General features: G+C 44.4%; 1 protein-coding gene and 2 long non-coding RNA genes across 3 annotated transcripts in view; 2 read left to right on the forward strand and 1 right to left on the reverse strand.

Annotated features, from left to right (window-relative positions):
• Positions 1-1,580: 1,580 nt before the first annotated feature.
• slc18a2 (solute carrier family 18 member 2) overlaps positions 1,581-25,571 on the reverse strand; it is a 120,107-nt gene continuing 96,116 nt past the window's right edge. The window contains exons 8-15 of the mRNA XM_030156012.1: positions 19,826-19,886; positions 17,701-17,796; positions 15,616-15,694; positions 13,376-13,427; positions 12,292-12,355; positions 11,885-12,004; positions 4,733-4,866; positions 1,581-2,217 (exon numbers count right to left, since the gene is read on the reverse strand). Coding sequence (XP_030011872.1) covers positions 2,110-2,217; positions 4,733-4,866; positions 11,885-12,004; positions 12,292-12,355; positions 13,376-13,427; positions 15,616-15,694; positions 17,701-17,796; positions 19,826-19,886 — 714 coding nt within the window. The 3' untranslated portion in view covers positions 1,581-2,109. The remainder of the gene's footprint in view (positions 2,218-4,732; positions 4,867-11,884; positions 12,005-12,291; positions 12,356-13,375; positions 13,428-15,615; positions 15,695-17,700; positions 17,797-19,825; positions 19,887-25,571) is intronic.
• On the forward strand, positions 10,393-11,116 carry LOC115434213 (uncharacterized). Its single transcript, XR_003937490.1, has 2 exons — positions 10,393-10,444; positions 11,007-11,116. It is a non-coding gene; the product is annotated as an uncharacterized LOC115434213 (long non-coding RNA).
• Positions 17,275-25,571, forward strand: part of LOC115434212 (uncharacterized) — a 24,327-nt gene continuing 16,030 nt past the window's right edge. The window contains exon 1 of the long non-coding RNA XR_003937489.1: positions 17,275-17,399. This is a non-coding gene — a long non-coding RNA (uncharacterized LOC115434212). The remainder of the gene's footprint in view (positions 17,400-25,571) is intronic.

Consider the following 25,571-nt stretch of genomic DNA (forward strand, 5'->3'; position numbering starts at 1 on the left):
ATATGTGTGCATTCATGTGTATGTTCATATGTGTGCGTTCATATGTGTGCATTCATGTGTGTGTTCATATGTGTGCGTTCATATGCGTGCGTTCATGTGTGTGTTCATATGCGTGTTCATATGCGTGCGTTCATATGCGTGCGTTCATGTGTGTGTTCATATGTGTGCATTCACATGCGTGCGTTCATGTGTGTGTTCATATGTGTGCATTCACATGTGTGCGTTCATGTGTCCTTGTGCGTCTCTCAGCTGTCAGTGTGTCTTCTCGGTCCCACCCAGAGGACAGCAGTATTGTGTTTGCATCTGCAGACTAATTGAAGGCCGTCGGTCGGTGGATGGACAGGCTGATTACAGAGTGTCTGCTCGTACATTTAACTGTCACTGCTGTCACTGCTGCTGCTGCTAAATCCAAACGCTGCTGTCGACAGACGAACACCAGAAACAAGAGAAGCAGCTGCTGGAGCTGTCCATGGTACCTGGACGCAGCTCAGAGTTAATGGTGCAGAAAATTTACCTGCTTCTGCTTTTGTGTTTTCAGCTATGTCCGATTTTAAGGACAAACCGGCTTTTTCAGAGCGGCACACATTTACTGTAGGATATGACTTTAGTTTTTACTCATAAAAAAGAACATATGACCCCAAAATGACATGTGGACTCAGGTTGACATTCGGACACATGTTCAGTTTGTGGTGTCTGCAGTTCATTCCATATTTAAACTGATTGGTTTGGTCCGGTTCATTCGTCTGTGTGTGGAACTGAATTCATTGTGCTTTACATGAGGAACCGCTGTTCCAAAGGCTGATGTCCTCCCATTGCAGCGGCACCATTTTAGCATGGTGTTAGCATGGTGTTAGCATGTTAGCAGGGAGACATTCCGGAGGACAGAGACAGAAGACACTTCCACGCAGACCCAGGTCAAAGGTCAGATGTTGAAACAACCTGAAACATCTCAGGGAGTGTTTAGTGATGTCTTAGGAACGTCCCAAAACACTTTTTGAGGATCTACTAAAATATGTTCAAAATGAACATTTTTGGATATTGTACCATTTACACACCAGGGGGCTCCTGTGAATGTTTGAATAAAGGCTTGAAACATCTTGAAATACCTCCAGAAACACTTATATGGGTTTGTATAATGATCTAGAACACTTTTTAATTAAATTTGAAGATGGTCAAAAAATGACCATTTTTGGATGTCATGCCATGACGTCTTATGAAAATTCCATTTTGAGCCTCTTGGTGACCATCTGAAAAGGTGATGAAACAACATGAAACATTTCAGGGAGTGTTTATTCTGAACTTAGGAACGTCCTAAAACACTTTTTTAGGATCTACTAAAATATGTTCAAAATGACCATATTTGGACATCGTGCTATAGCCTTATGAAAATTCCATTTTGAGCCTCTTGGTGACCATCTGAAAATGAATTTAAAACAACCTGAAACATCTCAGTAATAACACTGACACGCATGGGAATGACACTGGTCAGAGTGTTGGATGTACAGTTGATCCAAAGCTTTTATTGAATTCAGACACATTTGTTTTTCAGAAAAAACCATCAAAGCAGAACCCTCCTCCTCCTCCTCCTCCTCAGTGCTTTAATTCACATGTATCTTTCTACTGAATAAGGCTGTTAAGGCTAAACACATCTCACACAAACAAATGCACTTGTAAGCACAGATCAGAACAGCTTTGGTTTGCTCCGGTACAACCGCTAACAGGACACCGGACAGTCCTGTACAACCGCTAACAGGACACTGGTTTGCTCCAGTAACACCGCTAACAGGACACCGGTTTGCTCCGGTACAACCGCTAACAGGACACTGGTTTGCGCCGGTACAACCGCTAACAGGACACTGGTTTGCGCCAGTACAACCACTAACAGGACACCGGTTTGCGCCGGTACAACCGCTAACAGGACACCGGTTTGCGCCGGTACAACCGCTAACAGGACAAGGACAGTGACGACAGAACGCTGGACATTCACATGGAAACATCTGGGCAGTTTCTTTTTGGATGCGCAGTTTTTTTTTCTTCTTTGTTCCTTTTTTTATACAACAAAATAGATCCTCTGAAGGGTGACCCTGTGCGGCAGCGGCGGTGGTCCTGTTAATCGTAGTCATCGTAATCTGGGTCCACGTCGTCCCCTTGGTAGTACGTCCCCTGTGTGGAGTAGGACCTGGTCTTCATGGAGCAGTTGGAGTCCATTAGGATGGCCTGGGGACACAGGGAGTGGACAGAGTTGGTTCTGTCAGAACATTGCATACATCCGACCTCCAGACTGAAGAGCTTCACTGTTAGCTCCAGCTACAGTTCCAAACCAATCTGAAACCATCCTGGGGCCAAAAAGGCACCAGTTCTAATCATACGTTTCCTTGTGTCTGGTGTCAGATGCTGAAGACAGATTTACTAAACCTTAGACCAGAACCTGGAAAAAAAAAAGGGCCAGTTATGTGTTTTCAGGACACGAATATGGATGTAGAAAACCTAAAGTGTTCAGAGGAGGATTGAGTTTTCAGAGAGCGTAAAGCAGGGCAGTGGAAGTGATCTGAAGTGGGCCGGACCAGGCACGTACGAACTGGGAAAAAAGGATTCAGAGATTTACATCTGCAAAGTTTCTTTCAAAATGTCAATAACATGAACAACCTGAAATGTCTTAAAAAATCAGTGCACATGTGCATCACAGCGTAAAAACCACAGTGGGTCTAAAAATGGACAAAACATTTACTAACAGTAACATTTAACCAAGGTTATTATCATTAATGAAAACTAATGAAATGACGAAAACTAGAATTGAAAAAACATTTTCATTAACTGAAATAAATAAAAACTATTAACTAGAAGCACTCGGAGAGCGCAGACCTCTGCCAAGGCTGATCAGTGCCCCCCCACCCCCGATCACCACCAAAATTTAATCATTTCTTCTTTATCCCATTTCCAACAAACCCTGAAAATTTTATCAAAATCTGTCCATAACTTTTTGAGTTATGTTGCACACTAACGGACAGACAAACAAACAGACAGACCAACAAACCCTGGCAAAAACATAACCTCCTTGGCGGAGGTAATTAAAAGAAAACAACATAACTAACTGAAACTGCATTGTGTGTTTACAAAACTAACAAACACGGATAAAAATTATGAATAAAATTCCCTTCATTTTCGTCTTTGTCAGTGTCGGATTGATAGTAAATCTAGGGCTAATACTGGACTCAGACCTAAACTTTAACAGCCACGTTAAATCAATTCCATCTTCAGCCTTTGACAATCTCAAAAACACTGGTAGAATCACAGGTTTAAACCGGTTTAAACCAGACTTAGATTTATCCACGCATTTATCTGGACCAGGTTAGACTACTGGAACGGCCTTCTGACTGGACTCTAAACCAGCTGAAGACAGCTGGGGTCCAGACTAGGACCAGGAGGGACCACCATATTAGTCCTGTGTTCAGATCTGTGCACTGGGGTCCAGACTAGGACCAGGAGGGACCACCATATTAGTCCTGTGCTCAGATCTGTGCACTGGCTTCCTGTGGCTCAGAGAATAGACTTTAAAACAGCTCTGCTGGTCTAGAAGTCGGTCCATGGTCTAGAACCAAAGTCCATCTGGGACATGTTGGTCCCATATGAACCATCTGGGACCCTGAGAACTTCATGGACTGGTCTGAGAACCTCACGGACTGGTCTTTTGCTGGTCCCAGAGTCAGGACTAAACAGGTGAAGCTGTGTTTCAGTTCTCTGTGTTTCAGTCTTCCTGATGACTTCACACAAACCTGAACTGTGACAGTGTTTCAGTCCAGGCTGAAAACAGCTGCTCAACTCAAAGGCTTCTATCTGATCTCTGACCTTTTACTTTGTTTTAACTGATTATTATTTAGTTTTGTTGATTCTGTTTTAAGTATAATTGTATGTTTTTAATCTGTCTCTTTTCCATTTTTGTAAAGCACTGTGAATTGCCCTGTGGATGAATTGTGCTATACTCATAAATCTGCCCTGCCTAAATCAGTTTCTTTGTCTCTCTCAGTTTTCTGTGCTGTCTCCATACGACACTTTTTGCTCCGTCACTTGTGTTCACTTGTGGTTTCCAGTCGTCTTCTGGTCCCCACTCTACCTGGAAACATGGAGACTAAAGCAGCAGAGTCCTGTCTGGGATTGATTTGAATATGATGACAAAGAAGACAAGAAAAGAGACAACTAAACTAAAACTAAGCATTTAGAAAAAAAATGTAACTAATAAAAACTATCAAATCTGCTCTAAAAATGAATTAAAACAAACTCAATTAGAGAAAAAAAGTCTAAACTAAATACAACTAAACTAGAATGAAAAATCCAAAACTATTTGAACCTTGCATTTAACCTTTAATAACCTTTAGTAACAAGCAGAATCCTGGTCCAACGACACCGTCCACTATTCAGACATTTCAGATTATTCACATTTTTGGTGACAGGATCATTTGTAAATGTAAGGATTTTCATGGAAATGTCCTTTTTTGTGCTGAAACAAAAGAAATATTTTTAGTTGTCATTATTTCTAGGTTATTATCATGGTCTTTTCATGATCCAACCCGGTTCAGATCGGACTGGTCTGTATGAGGCTAAACTGGACTAAACAGATTCAGAACATCTTCAGGGTAGTTTTTGCGCCAGTTTTGGGCTGGACCGGACCAGTTTTGGCCAACGGGCCTTATGTTTGACACCTCTGTGTAGTTTTAGATGGACTTTGAGAACTTACAATTTTCTCTTCTTGTCCTGGTGGATTCCTGAGGAAGAGGCACAGAGGGGCGAAGCAGATGTCCACGATTCCAATGATGGTCATGAGCCAGGCGAAGCCAATGGTCTCTGCGATGGATCCTCCAATGGACGGACCTGCAGCACAAACCCAACAGCAAAGGGTTAGTGTTGTCAGTGTTCAGAAGTCCAGAAGGGTTAGTCTTTTCAGTGTTCAGTAGTCCAGGAGGGTTAGTGTTGTCAGTGTTCAGTAGTCCAGGAGGGTTGGTGTTGTTGTCAGTGCTCAGTAGTCCAGGAGGGTCAGTGTTCAGTAGTCCAGAAGGGTTAGTGTTTTCAGTGTTCAGTAGTCCAGAAGGGTTAGTGTTGTCAGTGTTCAGTAGTCCAGAAGGGTTAGTGTTGTCAGTGTTCCGTAGTCCAGAAGGGTTGGTGCTGTTAGTGTTCAGTAGTCCTGAAGGGTTTGTGTTGTCAGTGTTCAGTAGTCTGGAAGGGTTGTTGTTGTCAGTGTACAGTAGTCCAGAAGGGTTGGTGTTGTCAGTGTTCAGTAGTCCGGAAGGGTTGGTGTTGTTGTCAGTGTTCAGTAGTTCAGAAGAGTTAGTGTTGTCAGTGTTCAGTAGTCCAGAAGGGTTAGTGTTTTCAGTGTACAGTAGTCCAGAAGGGTCGGTGTTGTTGTTAGTGTTCAGTAGTCCAGAAGGGTTGGTGCTGTTAGTGTTCAGTAGTCCTGAAGGGTTCGTGTTGTCAGTGTTCAGTAGTCCGGAAGGGTTGTTGTTGTTGTCAGTGTTCAGTAGTTCAGAAGGGTTAGTGTTGTCAGTGTTCAGTAGTTCAGAAGGGTTAGTGTTTTCAGTGTTCAGTAGTCCAGAAGGGTTAGTGTTGTCAGTGTTCAGTAGTCCAGAAGGGTTAGTGTTGTCAGTGTTCCGTAGTCCAGAAGGGTTGGTGCTGTTAGTGTTCAGTAGTCCTGAAGGGTTTGTGTTGTCAGTGTTCAGTAGTCCAGGAGGGTTAGTGTTGTCAGTGTTCAGTAGTCCAGGAGGGTTAGTGTTGTCAGTGTTCAGTAGTCTGGAAGGGTTGTTGTTGTCAGTGTACAGTAGTCCAGAAGGGTTGGTGTTGTCAGTGTTCAGTAGTCCGGAAGGGTTGGTGTTGTTGTCAGTGTTCAGTAGTTCAGAAGAGTTAGTGTTGTCAGTGTTTAGTAGTCCAGAAGGGTTAGTGTTTTCAGTGAACAGTAGTCCAGAAGGGTCGGTGTTGTTGTTAGTGTTCAGTAGTCCAGAAGGGTTGGTGCTGTTAGTGTTCAGTAGTCCTGAAGGGTTCGTGTTGTCAGTGTTCAGTAGTCCGGAAGGGTTGTTGTTGTTGTCAGTGTTCAGTAGTTCAGAAGGGTTAGTGTTGTCAGTGTTCAGTAGTTCAGAAGGGTTAGTGTTGTCAGTGTTCAGTAGTCCAGAAGGGTTGGTGTTGTTGTCAGTGTTCAGTAGTCCAGAAGGGTTAGTGTTGTCAGTGTTCAGTAGTCCAGAAGGGTTAGTGTTGTCAGTGTTCAGTAGTCCAGAAGGGTTAGTGTTGTCAGTGTTCAGTAGTCCAGAAGGGTTAGTGTTGTCAGTGTTCAGTAGTCCAGAAGGGCCAGTGTTGCTGTCAGTGTTCAGTAGTGCAGGAGGGTTAGTGTTGTCAGTGTTCAGTAGTCCAGGAGGGTTAGTGTTGTCAGTGTTCAGTAGTCCAGAAGGGTTGGTGTTGTTGTCAGTGCTCAGTAGTCCAGGAGGGTCAGTGTTCAGTAGTCCAGAAGGGTTAGTGTTTTCAGTGTTCAGTAGTACAGGAGGGTTAGTGTTGTCAGTGTTCAGTAGTCCAGAAGGGTTGGTGTTGTTGTCAGTGCTCAGTAGTCCAGGAGGGTCAGTGTTCAGTAGTCCAGAAGGGTTAGTGTTTTCAGTGTTCAGTAGTCCAGAAGGGTTAGTGTTGTCAGTGTTCAGTAGTCCAGAAGGGTTAGTGTTGTCAGTGTTCCGTAGTCCAGAAGGGTTGGTGCTGTTAGTGTTCAGTAGTCCTGAAGGGTTTGTGTTGTCAGTGTTCAGTAGTCTGGAAGGGTTGTTGTTGTCAGTGTACAGTAGTCCAGAAGGGTTGGTGTTGTCAGTGTTCAGTAGTCCGGAAGGGTTGGTGTTGTTGTCAGTGTTCAGTAGTTCAGAAGAGTTAGTGTTGTCAGTGTTCAGTAGTCCAGAAGGGTTAGTGTTTTCAGTGTACAGTAGTCCAGAAGGGTCGGTGTTGTTGTTAGTGTTCAGTAGTCCAGAAGGGTTGGTGCTGTTAGTGTTCAGTAGTCCTGAAGGGTTCGTGTTGTCAGTGTTCAGTAGTCCGGAAGGGTTGTTGTTGTTGTCAGTGTTCAGTAGTTCAGAAGGGTTAGTGTTGTCAGTGTTCAGTAGTTCAGAAGGGTTAGTGTTGTCAGTGTTCAGTAGTCCAGAAGGGTTAGTGTTGTCAGTGTTCCGTAGTCCAGAAGGGTTGGTGCTGTTAGTGTTCAGTAGTCCTGAAGGGTTTGTGTTGTCAGTGTTCAGTAGTCCAGGAGGGTTAGTGTTGTCAGTGTTCAGTAGTCAAGGAGGGTTAGTGTTGTCAGTGTTCAGTAGTCTGGAAGGGTTGTTGTTGTCAGTGTACAGTAGTCCAGAAGGGTTGGTGTTGTCAGTGTTCAGTAGTCCGGAAGGGTTGGTGTTGTTGTCAGTGTTCAGTAGTTCAGAAGAGTTAGTGTTGTCAGTGTTTAGTAGTCCAGAAGGGTTAGTGTTTTCAGTGTACAGTAGTCCAGAAGGGTCGGTGTTGTTGTTAGTGTTCAGTAGTCCAGAAGGGTTGGTGCTGTTAGTGTTCAGTAGTCCTGAAGGGTTCGTGTTGTCAGTGTTCAGTAGTCCGGAAGGGTTGTTGTTGTTGTCAGTGTTCAGTAGTTCAGAAGGGTTAGTGTTGTCAGTGTTCAGTAGTTCAGAAGGGTTAGTGTTGTCAGTGTTCAGTAGTCCAGAAGGGTTAGTGTTGTCAGTGTTCCGTAGTCCAGAAGGGTTGGTGCTGTTAGTGTTCAGTAGTCCTGAAGGGTTTGTGTTGTCAGTGTTCAGTAGTCCAGGAGGGTTAGTGTTGTCAGTGTTCAGTAGTCAAGGAGGGTTAGTGTTGTCAGTGTTCAGTAGTCTGGAAGGGTTGTTGTTGTCAGTGTACAGTAGTCCAGAAGGGTTGGTGTTGTCAGTGTTCAGTAGTCCGGAAGGGTTGGTGTTGTTGTCAGTGTTCAGTAGTTCAGAAGAGTTAGTGTTGTCAGTGTTTAGTAGTCCAGAAGGGTTAGTGTTTTCAGTGTACAGTAGTCCAGAAGGGTCGGTGTTGTTGTTAGTGTTCAGTAGTCCAGAAGGGTTGGTGCTGTTAGTGTTCAGTAGTCCTGAAGGGTTCGTGTTGTCAGTGTTCAGTAGTCCGGAAGGGTTGTTGTTGTTGTCAGTGTTCAGTAGTTCAGAAGGGTTAGTGTTGTCAGTGTTCAGTAGTTCAGAAGGGTTGGTGTTGTTGTCAGTGTTCAGTAGTCCAGAAGGGTTAGTGTTGTCAGTGTTCAGTAGTCCAGAAGGGTTAGTGTTGTCAGTGTTCAGTAGTGCAGAAGGGTTAGTTTTGTCAGTGTTCAGTAGTGCAGGAGGGTTAGTGTTGTCAGTGTTCAGTAGTCCAGGAGGGTTAGTGTTGTCAGTGTTCAGTAGTCCAGAAGGGTTAGTGTTGTCAGTGTTCAGTAGTCCAGAAGGGCCAGTGTTGCTGTCAGTGTTCAGTAGTGCATGAGGGTTAGTGTTGTCAGTGTTCAGTAGTCCAGGAGGGTTAGTGTTATCAGTGTTCAGTAGTCCAGAAGGGTTAGTGTTGTCAGTGTTCAGTAGTCCAGGAGGGTTAGTGTTGTCAGTGTTCAGTAGTCCAGGAGGGTTAGTGTTGTCAGTGTTCAGTAGTCCAGGAGGGTTAGTGTTGTCAGTGTTCAGTAGTCCAGGAGGGTTAGTGTTATCAGTGTTCAGTAGTCCAGAAGGGTTAGTGTTGTCAGTGTTCAGTAGTCCAGGAGGGTTAGTGTTGTCAGTGTTCAGTAGTCCAGGAGGGTTAGTGTTGTCAGTGTTCAGTAGTCCAGAAGGGTTAGTGTTGTCAGTGTTCAGTAGTCCAGAAGGGTTAGTGTTGTCAGTGTTCCGTAGTCCAGAAGGGCCAGTGTTGCTGTCAGTGTTCAGTAGTCCAGAAGGGTTAGTGTTGTCAGTGTTCAGTAGTCCAGAAGGGTTAGTGTTGTCAGTGTTCAGTAGTCCAGAAGGGTTAGTGTTGTCAGTGTTCAGTAGTCCAGAAGGGTTAGTGTTGTCAGTGTTCAGTAGTCCAGAAGGGTTAGTGTTGTCAGTGTTCCGTAGTCCAGAAGGGCCAGTGTTGCTGTCAGTGTTCAGTAGTCCAGAAGGGTTAGTGTTGTCAGTGTTCAGTAGTCCAGAAGGGTTAGTGTTGTCAGTGTTCAGTAGTCCAGAAGGGCCAGTGTTGCTGTCAGTGTTCAGTAGTGCATGAGGGTTAGTGTTGTCAGTGTTCAGTAGTCCAGGAGGGTTAGTGTTATCAGTGTTCAGTAGTCCAGAAGGGTTAGTGTTGTCAGTGTTCAGTAGTCCAGGAGGGTTAGTGTTGTCAGTGTTCAGTAGTCCAGGAGGGTTAGTGTTGTCAGTGTTCAGTAGTCCAGGAGGGTTAGTGTTGTCAGTGTTCAGTAGTCCAGGAGGGTTAGTGTTATCAGTGTTCAGTAGTCCAGAAGGGTTAGTGTTGTCAGTGTTCAGTAGTCCAGGAGGGTTAGTGTTGTCAGTGTTCAGTAGTCCAGGAGGGTTAGTGTTGTCAGTGTTCAGTAGTCCAGAAGGGTTAGTGTTGTCAGTGTTCAGTAGTCCAGAAGGGTTAGTGTTGTCAGTGTTCCGTAGTCCAGAAGGGCCAGTGTTGCTGTCAGTGTTCAGTAGTCCAGAAGGGTTAGTGTTGTCAGTGTTCAGTAGTCCAGAAGGGTTAGTGTTGTCAGTGTTCAGTAGTCCAGAAGGGTTAGTGTTGTCAGTGTTCAGTAGTCCAGAAGGGTTAGTGTTGTCAGTGTTCAGTAGTCCAGAAGGGTTAGTGTTGTCAGTGTTCCGTAGTCCAGAAGGGCCAGTGTTGCTGTCAGTGTTCAGTAGTCCAGAAGGGTTAGTGTTGTCAGTGTTCAGTAGTCCAGAAGGGTTAGTGTTGTCAGTGTTCAGTAGTGCAGAAGGGTTGGTGTTGTCAGCTCTAGTTCTTCTACTGGTGGAATAATAAAGATATCACAGGTGAAAACGGAGGAGAAATGGCGCTATGCTAACAATGCTAACAGTGTTGACTTGATGGAATGAGTGCAGTCCATCGTCAACACTGACTATCACTCATTCAGATCCGATCTGAGCAGTGAATGGACTGTTCTAGAAGACAGTAACAGTGTGCAGGACCTTGGCACAGCTGGATTCACATGGACACTTCTCCTTCACTCATTCGCTAGTCCAGGCCTATCCCCCCACCAATCAGATTGGTCCGACTGAACGACGGGGAGTGGATGATTACACATGTTGAATTGGGCAAAAAGTCTGAAGACGATATTAACGATGGTCGATCGAATGGAACACACCAAACAGACTCGTGATCAACTTCAGACTGACCGACCGACAAACATCAGGTTGGTGTATGTTCATATTTAGACAGTGGATCTGAACTCAGTCTGAGCTCCATGGACCTGATGGACCTGATGGTGTCAGAAGAATGAACCCATTGAACCCTAAACTCCACCTATGTTGCGTTTTCACTGCGTGGCATCGGTTCAACTTGAGTCGACTCATCCTTTCTGCGTTTCCATTACATAAACGGACCTGGAATCTGGTACCTGGTACTAGTTTTTTGGAATCTGGTACCTGGTACTAGTTTTTTGGTCTCTCCTCTGCTGAGGTTCCAGGACTGGGGACCAGATACTGTAAACACTGCAGACCTCTGATTGGTCAGAGTGGTCTGTATGCCCCGCCCTTTTCCAGTAAATCTGTCAGTAGGTGAATCCACATGATGACAGTCTGTAAAACTACACCATGGTTTGTCCAGGAGGTTCAGACGCAAACATTCAGCAGGAGTTTGACCAGACAACAGGCAACCAGTGAGTTTATCAGCAACTGTGAGCAGAGCACACAGAAGGAACGCACCGCATCGCTATGACGACCAGGGACTGGAAAGAGGGAGGATCTGGAATGGAAAGGGTCTGGAATAGGACCTGGTACCAGAGTGGAAAGGGTCTGGAATAGGACCTGGTACCAGAGTGGAGTGGAGTCGAGCCAAGCCGGTTCCACATAGTGGAAACGCGGCACTAGTGACTGAAAATGAGCCCATATGAACTGTGGATGGTAGAACATGGACATTTAGAAGAACATCCATAGGAACCACATCTGACCTCAATCTGCAGATTATTGATGATTTATGTCCGAAAAACTGATGTTGAACTACAGCGCCCCCATGTGGATGACTGATAATACTGATAGAAGCTGAAGTCCAGAGGGTTTGTCCACTGGGGGGGGTCCAAGTATGGTGGTTATCAAGGAGAAGAAGTCCATCCAAATCTGTCTGAGTTATCGACTAAACACCAAGGATTATACTTTTTTTTTCTTTTGTTCAGACAGGTCTAGTTTTTAGATGTTTCTTGCTTGACAGTTTCGACTGTGACTCCAGTCTTCTTCAGAAGCCTCATCTGACATGCTGCTGACATGTCATTTATCAGCTGGTCGGCTCGACGGACCAATCAGAGCCCGTCGAGCCGACCACTCCTCCTCTCCCTTGGGTGCCAATAGAGATCAGGAAACATGCGAGCAGCACCGTCAACCGGGACGAGGGGCCATACACCTTCTGGCACACCTGGGATTCCGTCCTCTAGAGACCACCCAAAGCAGAGGAGGCACGGTCAGCTCGATGGGCTCTGATTGGTCCGTCGAGCCGACCAGCTGATAAATGATATGTCAGCAGCACGTCAGATGAGGCTTCTGAGGAAGACTGGAGTCACAGTGGAAACTGTCAAGCAGGAAACATCTAAAAACTAGACCTGATCTGAACAGAAGAGAAAAAGAAAAGTATAATTACATAAGCAGAAGACAAACTGAGCGTCATTAGGACACCAGGCAGATCCGCTGGTGTTCAGGGTCAAACCGTTCCATCCCTGTTTGAGTCGGCTGACGTCGGTTGTACATGTTGTTCTTACCTAAAGCAAATCCCATACAGAAGGCCACGTCTGCGATGGCGTACACACTTCCATAGACCGACACGTGGCGCAGGTCCACCAGGTACCCCATGATGGGCATCATAGACGAGTCCACCATGCCTGGAACACACAGTCCAGTCAAACACAGAAGACCACCTGCCACCACTGCAGTCCCACAGGTACCAGGGAACACTGCTGCAGTCCCACAGGTACCAGGGAACACTCCTGCAGTCCCACAGGTACCAGGGAACACTGCTGCAGTCCCACAGGTACCAGGGAACACTCCTGCAGTCCCACAGGTACCACCTGCCACCACTGCAGTCCCACAGGTACCACAGAACACCGCTGCAGTCCCACAGGTACTACGGAACACTGCTGCAGTCCCACAGGTACCACAGAACACTCACCGATGGCAAAACCAACACCGAAGTTTGGAACGATCAGACCGTTGATGCTACTGGCAAATGGAACCTAGAACACAGACAGAAGAAGGATCAGAAGACTGGATAAAAAAAGAAGATGACTAGAAGGTCTCACAGCATCTGTGTGTGCGAGGTTTTAACTGTCCACTGAATAAAATATCCAAATCTGTCACATTTTGGTCCAATTAGAGAAAAGTCTTTAGGGATAAATTTGGGGGGTGGATATTTTTAACCCTTACGGACCCAAACGTCCACCTTTAACCCTTACAGACCCAAACGTCCACCTTTAACCCTTACAGACCCAAACGTCCACCTTTAACCCTTACAGACCCAAACGTCCTCCTTTAACCCTTACAGACCCAAACGTCCACCTTTAACCCTTACAGACCCAAACGTCCACCTTTAACCCTTACAGACCCAAACGTCCTCCTTTAACCCTTACAGACCCAAACGTCCACCTTTAACCCTTACAGACCCAAACGTCCACCTGTAACCCTTACAGACCCAAACGTCCACCTTTAACCCTTACAGACCCAAACGTCCTCCTTTAACCCTTACAGACCCAAACGTCCACCTTTAACCCTTACAGACCCAAACGTCCACCTTTAACCCTTACAGACCCAAACGTCCACCTTTAACCCTTACAGACCCAAACGTCCACCTTTAACCCTTACAGACCCAAACATCTTCCTTTAACCCTTACAGACCCAAACATCTTCCTTTAACCCTTACAGACATTTCTGTTTAGACACAGTTACACTTTAGTTCATGGTGAAATGTTCGACTGTTTGTCAGGTGTTGTCATAATGTAACAGTAAAGAATGAAAGAACAGCAGCGCCCTGGGGGGTATGTGTATGTGTATGTATATATATATATATATATATATATATATATATAAACAGACATACAGACATATATCCAGTATACATATATATTAATATATGTTTGTATTGTCCTTGGGTTGGCAGTAGTGACGGTGTGGTGCTGGAGCTCCTATTTACACATACATACATACATACATATATACAGTATACATATATATTCATATATGCTGGAACTCCTACTTACACATACGACACTGACTCCAACCATCACCATCCCAATCAGAGCGCACAGCCACCTGCAGAAAGCAGAGCCAGGACTGTCAGAGTGAGGAAGCATTTCCTCCAATTAGAACAGAGTGTGAACCAGCTGGAAGAACATTAGCTTTAGAATGCACCTGCTGCTGCTAAGGAACCAACAAACAAACCCACAGTTCAGAGGCAGAGCAGTCCTGAAGACCACAGGCTTAGACTGGGACGGTTCCAGACCTCTTCTGTCTGCATTTCCAGTCCAGTTTCAGTGCCTTTGGATGCTGAAGGAAACTGGACTTCCTGACACCTGGACTTTCTTGGACATTTCTCTGGAGGACACACCTCCATTTTTCCCTCTTCTGATGCTCTGTCTCTCTTCTATGGTTCATTCCTTTTCCTCTTTTCCATTTTTACAGTAACACACTCCTTTCTTCAGTCCAGTCCTGTTCAAATAATGCTCCATGGGTCTGGTACCACAGTGTGTTCCACACTCCTGTTCTGCAGACACAGGGGGTTGAAGGAATTCACAAACGTTGGGACACCTGGAGGAATTGAACCACCAACTTTCCAGACTTGATCAACCTCCATTGCTGCAGAACTGCTTTCAGTTGTTCACCCATTTCTTGTTCTCCTTTTTGTATAATTCTGAAATGTACATTATTTTTCAGTTTTCTTTAACCTTACCTTTTTTTTTTTTTTTTTCCTCTGTCAGTTCACTCTGACCTTTGGACCATTTACAGCTGTTCATTGGACTGGAACTGCTGGAATTTACAGACAAAACTGGAACAAACTGGGCTGTTCGAAAACTGTGGACCGGTAGTGTGTATGTGTATACATACAGGGTGGGGAAGCAAAATGTACAATATTCTGAGGCAGGGATTGAAAGACAGTGTATGACCAATTAGTTTATTGAAAGTCATGAGAATTTATTTGCCACAAGAAAATGTCCATAATAGAAAATGTTTTTATTCTATGTGTCCTCCTTCTTTCTCAATAACTGCCTTCACACGCTTCCTGAAACTTGCGCCAGTGTTCCTCAAATATTGGGGTGACAACTTCTCCCATTCTTCTTTAATAGTATCTTCCAGACTTTCTGGTAATAGTTTTGCTCATAGTCATTCTCTTCTTTCCATTATAAACAGTCTTTATGGACACTCCAACTATTTTTGAAATCTCCTTTGGTGTGACGAGTGCATTCAGCAAATCACACACTCTTTGACGTTTGCTTTCCTGATTACTCATATGGGCAAAAGTTTCTGAAAAGGTATGGATAATAGTGTTAGGTATGATTATGACATCAGTATATGTTTGGGTTCAAAACAACTGACGTAGTGTCTGCTGAGAAAAAACAACTAAATGTTCATTGTAAATTTTGCTTCCCCACCCTGTATATATATATATATATATATATATATATATATATATATATATACACACACACACACACATACACTTGAACAAGCGATATTTAAAAATTGTCGGGCACTTTGGATTACATATATAACCTTAGAAAACCTGACTGACTGAACATAGAAGATGGTACTAACTCTCTCCCCTCAAGGTTTTTTTTGGGTTTTTTTTTTTCTGTGCCACTCTTATGTTCATGGTTGCCTTCTGTACCTGAATATCTTAATATTAAACATACATGTGCACTGTTGTTTTTTTCTTCTTCTTCTTCTTTCTTTGTATTATGACTATGAATGATGCCTTGCCTTGTGTATAGGCATCTAATTGTATTTATGCATCTCTCTTTTTTTTTTTCCTTGTCTTGTTTCCTGAAAGTGTGCTTGGCTAAATGTACAGGCTTGATAATATCATATTTACTATCCATTTTTTACATACTTATTTAATTTACTAATACTGCCCTTTTCGGGTTTTTCTCTCTCTCTCTCTCTCTCTCTCTCCTCCTTTTAATGATCATTATTGATGCCCCTTATTTTTTTTATTTATTTTTTCTTCTTCTTTAAAAAAAAGAGAACAGTGTACTTTGTATAGTTGATGTGTTCTATAATATCTTATAAGGCTGTTAGCAATAAACATTTCAATGAAAAAAAAAAGAACGAAAGCCAACAGAATGAGAATAGAAGAGAAGACGAGCACATCCAGAAAGGACAGGGTTTAACAGAAGCAGCAGCAGTCTGACAAAGACCGAAAACTCATTTAGACGAGCGGAAACTGATAGCACAGACACACCGGGGTGGGGGGTGGGGCAGATAAGGATCATTTCCCTCCTACCTCCCCATCTTGTGCGCCAACTTTCCAAAGATGTTGGTTCCAATAAGGTATGAGATGGAGGCGGGTAAGAAGGCGATACCTGGAAACACACACACACACACACACACACACAGACACACACAGATGAAGGTGTGAGTGTTGTTCCTCACATCTGCAGATCTGTATCATAGATTCTGCTGCTGCTGTCGTTCATCTTCTATTGTCTGTAATCCAGACGTGTGCCTCCAGCGCCTGACGCCTTCATATCCTGTTCAGCACCGCTCCGCTGTTATCGCACCGACTTCAGATACACACACACACACACAATTTAATATATACACACACACACACACACACACACACACAATTTAATACACACACACACACACACACACAATTTAATATATACACACACACACAATTTAATAAAACCAGCAGGAGAAACACTGAGCCTGTGGATGGATGAGCCACGCCCACCATCAGTCAGTGTTTGTGTGGAGACGACCATGTGACTGATGAACCATGTGACTGATGAGCAGAGTTGGGAATAACAGCATTAAAAACAACGGCGTTACTAGCATTGTTATTGTTTTCCAGTTACAGGTAATCTAATTCATTACTATTTGAAATGTTCCAACATCGTTCCCGTTAGCGTCAGTGAACTGTGGTGCGTTCATGTGCACTGATCTAACAGCTGTTATCTGTCCTGACTCAGACAGGCAGAGGTGTGACGTTCACGGACGAGTCGAGTCTTTAGAACAGCTCTTTTCAGTGAACGATAAGAACCGATTCGTTTACGAGTTGTTCTTCTATTCAGATTACCCACAATGCCTTCATGCTTCACCTGTGTGTCCATGAGTCTGAGTTGTCCACGCCCCCTTCACCTGAACGACTGATGACATCTACGAATTTGAGATGAATCAGCACAACACAGGCACCTGAACACAACTAATTTAGGGGAGGAGTTCTCAGTGACAGTCTGGCTGGATCAGGAGGAGTGACTGAAAACAGTGCAGATGTGGATTAACTGGAGGAACATCTGCTTCTGTAAATGCACATCTGCACTGATGAGGTGGAAAAGACCGGCCCTGGTGGACCCCAGGCTGGACCCCGGTGGACCCCAGCCTCGCCCCAGTCCTGGTCTTCAGAACCTGTCTGCTGTTCTACTCTATAACTGACTGTGAAACACACTCAAAAATCAGTTTCCTTTTACATATTTGAAGGTTTTTCAAAAAAGTAATGCAATAATAACTTTCCCTGTTAACTAATTACATTTATGAAAGAGTAATTACATTACTAATTCAATTACTTTTTTGGGAAAGTAACTAGTAGCTATAATTAATTACTTTTTAAAAGTCATTTGCCCAACACTGCTGATGATCCATGTGACTGATGAACCTGGACGGGTTCTATCAGATCCAAACACACACTGACGGAACCGACAACAGCCAATGAAGAAGAACCTGAGCATCAGCACACACAGGACCGGACCAGAACCGTTTGGGTCTGGACTAAACGGACCTTTTTTGGCTCCCATTCATCACACTAACACTCAGATGAATGTGTCATATTCAGCACACTGGGCTTTTGTCCAACATGTTCATGCTTTATAATCTGATACTAGACATTTGTCTGAAAAACTGACAGTTCTGGACAAAAACAGAAACAGAAGAAACACTGAAAATCAGACAGAATCACCTCCAGAGGAACTGTTCAGTCCGACAGAAGAACGGATTTATAGACACTAGATCTGGAAAATCTGAGTTCAGCTAATCTGAACAACATCATTTTCACTGGTTCCACTGGTGGAGTTTTTTTTAGCTTGAATTAAGGGGGAAAAAATCTTGAATTACGCAAAAAAAAAAAAAAAAAAAAAACTTAAATTAAGGAAAAAAAAACTTGAACTGAGCAGAAAAAAATCTTGAATTAAGCAAAAAATCTTGAATTAAGCAAAAAAGCCTTGAATTCCACCATAAAAACAAAGATAAAATTCTTGAATTAAAGAAAAAAAAACTTGAAAATAAGCAAAACTCAAGCAAAAACAAAACCTGTGCTGTGTTCCCAGGGTCAGTGTGTCCAGAATGAACAGGTTCATAGTGAACGTACCCAGCTGCCACTTCCTGGCACACATGGTCTCCATCATCCAGATGGGCAGCGTCGGCTCCATCATGGCGATTCCCATATTCCCAAAACAAATGGCACCTGTGGAAACACATGACAAGTGTGGGTTGTTGTTGTCGCTGTGGTTGTTGTTGTGTTTGTCCTTATGCGTTCCCTTCAAACCCACTAATGCGTGGACACCATATACAAACACAGTGTGTGCGCTTCTGCTGACGCACTAATGGACCGGCTGACTCCTGCTTCAGTGAAACTGGTCTGAAACACAGCGACAGAGTTAGGACGACCAGTGTTAAAAAGACCAGAGTTAGGACGACCAGTGTTAAAAAGACCAAAGTTAGGACGACCAGTGTTAAAAAGACCAAAGTTAGGACGACCTGTGTTAAAAAGACCAGAGTTGGGACGACCAGTGTTAAAAAGACCAGAGTTAGGACGACCAGTGTTAAAAAGACCAAAGTTAGGACGACCTGTGTTAAAAAGACCAGAGTTAGGACGACCAGTGTTAAAAAGACCAAAGTTAGGACGACCAGTGTTAAAAAGACCAGAGTTAGGACGACCAGTGTTAAAAAGACCAAAGTTAGGACGACCTGTGTTAAAAAGACCAGAGTTAGGACGACCAGTGTTAAAAAGACCAAAGTTAGGACGACCTGTGTTAAAAAGACCAGTGTTAAAAAGACCAGAGTTAGGAAGACCAGTGTTAAAAAGACCAGAGTTAGGATGACCAGTGTTAAAAAGACCAGAGTTAGGACGACCAGTGTTAAAAAGACCAAAGTTAGGACGACCTGTGTTAAAAAGACCAGAGTTAGGACGACCAGTGTTAAAAAGACCAAAGTTAGGACGACCTGTGTTAAAAAGACCAGTGTTAAAAAGACCAGAGTTAGGAAGACCAGTGTTAAAAAGACCAGAGTTAGGAAGATCGGTGTTAAAAAGACCAGTGTTAGGATGACCAGTGTTAAAAAGACCAGAGTTAGGAAGACCAGTATTAGGAAGACCAGTATTAAAAAGACCAGCGTTAGGATGACCAGTGTTAAAAAGACCAGCGTTAGGATGACCAGTGTTAAAAAGACCAGAGTTAGGAAGACCAGTGTTAAAAAGACCAGCGTTAGGAAGACCAGTGCTAGGAAGACCAGTGTTAGAAGAGCAGAGTTAAAAAGACCAGTGTTAGAAGACCAGTGTTAAGAGGACCAGTGTTAAAAAGACTAGTGTTAGGAAGACCAGTGTTAGAAGTGTTAGGAAGACCAGTGTTAGGAAGACCAGTGTTAGAAGAGCAGTGTTAAAAAGACCAGTGTTAGAAGACCAGTGTTAGGAAGAGCAGTGTTAAAAAGACCAGTGTTAGAAGACCAGCATTAAGAAGACCAGTGTTAAAAAGACCAGCGTTAGAAGACCAGTGTTAGGAAGACCAGTGGTAGAAGACCAGTGTTAAAAAGACCAGTGTTAGAAGACTAGCGTTAGGAAGACCAGTCTTAGGAGGACCAGTGTTAGGAGGACCAGTGTTAAGAAGCAGCTGTGGAGGAACTCTGGGTGTGTTTGGTCACATGGTCAGAGCTGAAGTCAAACATACAAATAAAAATAAGAACTAGAATGCATTTAAAAACACAGGTTTGATGATGTAACTAGAACATATTCAGTCCAGTCAACTCATCTGTAGATATATGTGTGGAATGGGTGAATACTTTTGAGTGAAGTGGATTTAAATGTATACATTTTAGTTGTGGCCACACCTCTTTTTGGCGTATTAGATGTTTAAATGTGTGTAAATGCTCTGCTATAGACGCTAAATACAGACACTGTGTTCAATGTGTCAATCCTAGTGGTTTTTCTAATCCACACGTGGGTTTGGCATCAGCCTCAGTTTCATTCCAGGTTTGGTGTGGAACCCATCGTGTCCACCGATGTTACATGCGGAACCCATCATGTCCACTGGTGTTACATACTGAACCCATCGTGACCGTCAGTGTTACATGTGGAACCCATCATGTCCACTGGTGTTACACATGGAACCCATCGTGTCCACCGGTGTTACATGTGGAACCCATCATATCCACCGGTGTTACATGTGGAACCCATCATCTGTGTGTGTGTGTGTGTGTGTGTGTGTGTGTGTGTGTCTTACCGGCGGCAATTAAAATGTACGGATCCTTCAGGAGCGTCAACAGAGGAGTCCCCTTTTGGCTCTGAGAAGAAAACACACACACACACATAGATGGAGATTGACTTCTGCTCTTGGGAGGACACTGGCGTTGCGCTGTTCGCTGCTTCCCCATTCGAGATTTTCTTTAAATTTTATAGTTTTCCTGTGCTTCTTTTGTTTAGCTATTCGCTCTATTCATAGCTCATCTCAGTACCTTTGCTTCTACACCTTTCTGGACCTCGGATACCACTATTTTTTACATCATTTTTACCGGTGGAGAGGTGCTTACCTGTAAGGCGACCTTTAACTGTCAACTTCACCCACCGTGAAAAGGGCTCTGGAACCCATCACCATTGCCGGGTTGCTGACCAAAATATCACCCCGGTCACAAACTGTTTCTGTCGTCCTGTCATGGTTTGGACTGTCTTCATTTGCCTCTCTACTCTCCATCTCTGGGACATCTGCCCGAGATTCACTGGCGGCTCTGGCCCGCGGGAAAGCGGGCTAGTGGGAAACTGGCTGCTAGTCAGCCAGTTGACGGCTAGCTGACTGCTACCTGTCCGTGCTTCTGCTGTCAGCTGTCTGGGACTCCCTGCCAGCAGCGTTGGGCTGACAGCTAGCTGGCTGCCAGGTGGCTGGCTACAAGCTAGCGGGTCAACGGCTAGCCGGCTGCCACCTAATGCTAGCGCTGCTTGGCTAGCTGTCATAGGGGCTTGGAAACAACCATCTGTGGGTAGCACGTTCAGCTACTCCATCCTGCAAGCCCGCCAACTCAAACCAGCTATCACCCCTGATGTTAACCCCCTCAACAAACTCAGACCTCCATCATCCACCTCTGGCACCGTCACAGCCCCAGCCATGGTGCTACATTACACATCCATGCAACTCCACCAGTTAAACCACCAGACGCTTCTTTCCATGGAACTCATCGCCCCACTAAAAAGCTCCAAACTTCTTCTCCGTCCCCGTTACATCCACCGAAGCTCACGTCGTAAGTTTAATTACCATTTCACCACGATAAACAGTATTCCCTCTCTCTGGTCTGACTGCAGCATGGACACCGGCTTCCGCACTTCATTTTAAAATTCTTGTGCTAACTTTCCGGGCCCTACATGGCCAGGCCCCTGCATACATTGCTTCCCTGATCCAGCCCTACAGCTCGACTCGTAGCTTGAGGTCTTCAGGACAGCACCTGCTGATGGTTCCACTGACCTGTTTTAGCACACGCGGTGACAGGTCTTTTAAAGCTGTGGCACCACGTCTATGGAATGACCTGCCTCTACACCTACGGTCCATGAACTCTGTACAGAGCTTTAAGAAACACCTCAAAACCCTCCTGTTCAAAAAGGCTTTTTAGTCTCCCACCTGACCCAGGACCACCACAGACTGATTACACTCTATGTATTCATCATAACATACTCTATGTGTCACCCCCCCCCCCCCCCCCCCAGTCTCTCTATATCTCTATCGCTCTCTCTTTTCTCCTCCTTTACTCTCTCTCTCTCTCTTTAACCCCAACTGGTCAAGGCAGACAGCCATCCTTCAGGAGTCTGGGTCTGCTCGAGGTTTCTGCTGTTAAAGGGAAGTTTTTCCTCGCCACTGTCACCAATCACAAGTGTTTGCTCCTGAAGGATTCTGTTGGGTCTCTGTAAACTTAATTTGATTCTGATTTGAATTGATAAAGCACTTTGTGACTCTGTCTGTGAAAAGTGCTCTATAAATAAAATTTACTTTACTTTACTTACTTTACTTACTTTACTTTACTTCCGCATTACGTCATCAGAACAACTTCAGCGCGAACTCTTTCAACCTCCGCCCAATCCCTACTTCTGCATCATCAGTTTCAAAACAAAAGCACCTGAAACTCGCCCTCTTCAACACACGATCCCTCAACAATAAAAGCCTTATTCTTAATGAATTCATCACTGACAATAAACTGGATCTCCTCTGTCTCACTGAAACCTGGCAAAAACCCCTGGATTACTTTGCACTAAACCAAACCACCCCCGCTGGATATTCATACCTGGACAACCCAAGCCTCGAGAGCCATGGAGGAGGTATTGCTGCTATTTACCATCATGACCTCACTCCACAACCTCTCTCCATACCCACTTCTTCTTTTGAACACCTGGCTTTTAAACTGCCCAGCCCTAAACCTCTCCTCATCGCCATCATCTACCGCCCCCCCAAACCCAACCCATCCTTCCTATCAGATCTTTCAGAATTTATCACAGTACTGTCATCAACCTCACCATCTGTCCTACTGCTTGGTGATTTCAACCTCCACATTAATTCCCCTGACTGCAAAAATGCAAGTGATTTCCTGGATTTACTCAAATGCCTCAACTTCACCCAACACATAACCTTCCCCACCCACAGCCGCGGACATATCCTTGACCTGGTTTGCTCTACTGGCCTCTACATTCATAACATCTCCAGCACCAACCTCACCATATCCGATCATCTCGCCATCACACTGGATATCAACATACCGGCCCCCCAGCCCAAACAAGACCGCACAATAACCTTCCGAAATCTTAAGTCCGTCTGCTCAGCCTCTCTCTCCACTTGCATATCTAACGCTCTTTCTGACCTCACCCTCCCTGTTAACCCAACCCCCACAGACCTCGTCAACATCTACAATAACACATTGTCCACTGGCCCCCATGAAAACAAAAACTGTTACTTTCACTCACTCAGCCCCCTGGTACACCCCGGAACTTCACAAACTCAAAAAACAACTCAGACAGCTTGAACGCCTTCACAACAAAACAGGACTAACTGTACACACCCTCGCCTACAAAGAACACATGCACCTGTACCAAACCTCACTTAACAAAGCCCGCTCCGCCTATTACTCCAGCGTCATTCACACTGGATCCTCCAACCCCCACTCTCTGTTTTCCACCACCAACAAACTCCTCAAACCCCATGAAAACATCCCATCATCTTTCACCCCTGAAAAATGCAACAACTTTCTATCATTTTTTCATTCCAAAATTGACAATATTCACGACCAGCTTGCCTCTTCCTCTGCCATCACCTCTGACCCGGAACCCATTCTTCCCCCACCCACAGACAAACGGCTCTCCCTCTTCTCAACCATAACCACTGATGAACTCCCTGAAACACTCTCCAGCATGAAATCACCTACTTGCCCTCTGGATCCCATGCCCTCCCCCCTTATCAAAGCCTGTCTCACCCCTCTCGCCCCACTCATTACTGAGACCATCAACTCTTCCTTAACCACTGGTACAGTCCCCCTACCTCTCAAGACTGCTGCCATCACTCCCCTCCTTAAGAAACCCGGCCTAGATTCCAATGACCCCAATAACTTCAGACCAATCTCCAACCTCCCATTTCTGTCAAAAATACTGGAAAGAGTTGTCGTAGCCCAACTCAAGCAATATCTCCTCTCCAACAAAGTGTATGACACATTTCAATCTGGATTCCATTCACATCACAGCACTGAAACCGCCCTTCTCAAAGTCACCAATGACATTTTACTCTCCTCTGACTCCGACTCCCTCACCATTCTCCTTCTCCTCCACCTCAGTGCAGCTTTCAACACCATCAATCACTCAATCCTCCTCCGCCGTCTGCACTCCATTGGAATCACTGACTCTGCCCTTTCCTGGTTCACCTCTTACCTGTCCGACAGATTTCACTTCATCTCCATCAACAACCACAAATCACACACCACCCCGGTATCACATGGTGTCCCTCAAGGCTCTGTGCTTGGCCCCATACTCTTCATCTTGTACATACTTCCGCTCGGTCATATCATCCGTCACCATGGTCTCCACTTTCACTGTTATGCCGACGACACCCAGCTATACATCTCCACTAAAGCCATCACCCCCGCCATTCTCTCCACCATCACCAACTGCCTCACCAACATAAAAACCTGGATGACCAACAACTTTCTCAATCTCAACAGCAATAAAACTGAAATCATCATTTTTGGACCAAAATCTCTTCTCCCCTCCTCCCAGAACTTCTCACTCTCCATCGATGGTCACTCAGTCACCCCCTCCTCCCTGGCCAGAAACCTCGGCATCATCATAGACCCCACCCTCTCCTTCAAATCACACATCGATTATGTCACCAAAATTTCCTTCTTTCATCTTTGCAACATTGCACGCCTCCGCCCCACCCTCTCCCCCTCAGCTGCCCAAACACTCATCCACGCCTTCATCACCTCCAAACTAGATTATTGTAACTTCATTCTTTATGACCTTCCTTCCACTGCCATCCAAAAACTACAGTATATTCAGAACTCAGCCGCCTGGTTACTCACCCATTCACCTGGTTACTCACCCACTCCCGCTCCAGAGATCACATCACACCCATCCTCCATCAACTTCACTGGCTCCCCGTTCAACAACGCATTAACTTCAAGATCCTCCTCATCACTTCCAAAGCCCTACACAACCTTGCCCCCTCTCACCTGACTGATTTACTTCACCGCCACTCCCCTACTCGCCGCCTCTGCTCTGCAGATGCTAACCTTCTCACCCCCATCACCAAGACTAAGCTCCGCACCTTGGGTGACAGGGCTTTTGCCATCGCCCCCCCCCACCCTCTGGAATTCTCTACCCATTCACATCCGGAACTCCGACACACTCACCTCATTCAAAACCAACTCAAATCCCACCTCTTCAGATCATCATTCGAAAACTTACTGCTCGTTCAACCTCCTCCACTCTCATCTACCTTCTTTTGTGTATTTTTCTTATGTCAGTAATTGTCTCTGTATTTGTTCTTTGATTACCATTTAGTATCAACTTCGTATCTGTTTACCCATTTGATGTACGTTTGTCCCTTGGTTGTTTATTGTAAAGCGTCTATGAGTATTTAGAAAAGTGCTATATAAAACCGATGTATTATTATTATTATTATTATTATTATTATTATTATTATTATTATTATTATTATATACATACATACACACACACATATATACATACATACACACACACACACACACATAATATTTCAAAAATAAAGTCATAATATTATGAGTCGTAGTTTTAAAAAAAAACTGAATTTGATGAAAATAATGTACTTTCATGAGATTAAAGTTGTCATATTTCCAGATTAAAGTCATAATATTATGAGAATAGCCTGGTCATTTAAAAACAGCTGTAATAGAAATTGTTCTAATGTGTTTATAGTGAATATAAGACATTAAAGATGAACTGGTCCTAATGAACTGTGGATGTTACTGCCTGTGCACGTGTACAGGTGGTGTTAATGAAGTGTTCATGTGTACAGGTGGTGTTAATGAAGTGTTCATGTGTACAGGTGGTGTTAATGAAGTGTTCATGTGTACAGGTGGTGTTAATGAAGTGTTCAGGTGTACAGGTGGTGTTAATGAAGTGTTCATGTGTACAGGTGGTGTTAATGAAGTGTTCAGGTGTACAGGTGGTGTTAATGAAGTGTTCATGTGTACAGGTGGTGTTAATGAAGTGTTCATGTGTACAGGTGGTGTTAATGAAGTGTTCATGTGTACAGGTGGTGTTAATGAAGTGTTCATGTGTACAGGTGGTGTTAATGAAATGTTCAGGTGTACAGGTGGTGTTAATGAAGTGTTCATGTGTGCAGGTGGTGTTAATGAAGTGTTCAGGTGTAGAGGTGGTGTTAATGAAGTGTTCAGGTGTACAGGTGGTGTTAAGGAAGTGTTCAGGTGTACAGGTGGTGTTAATGAAGTGTTCAGGTGTACAGG

The sequence above is a fragment of the Sphaeramia orbicularis genome, chromosome 15 (assembly GCF_902148855.1).
Source record: "Sphaeramia orbicularis chromosome 15, fSphaOr1.1, whole genome shotgun sequence".
In the NCBI taxonomy this organism is placed as follows: domain Eukaryota; kingdom Metazoa; phylum Chordata; class Actinopteri; order Kurtiformes; family Apogonidae; genus Sphaeramia; species Sphaeramia orbicularis.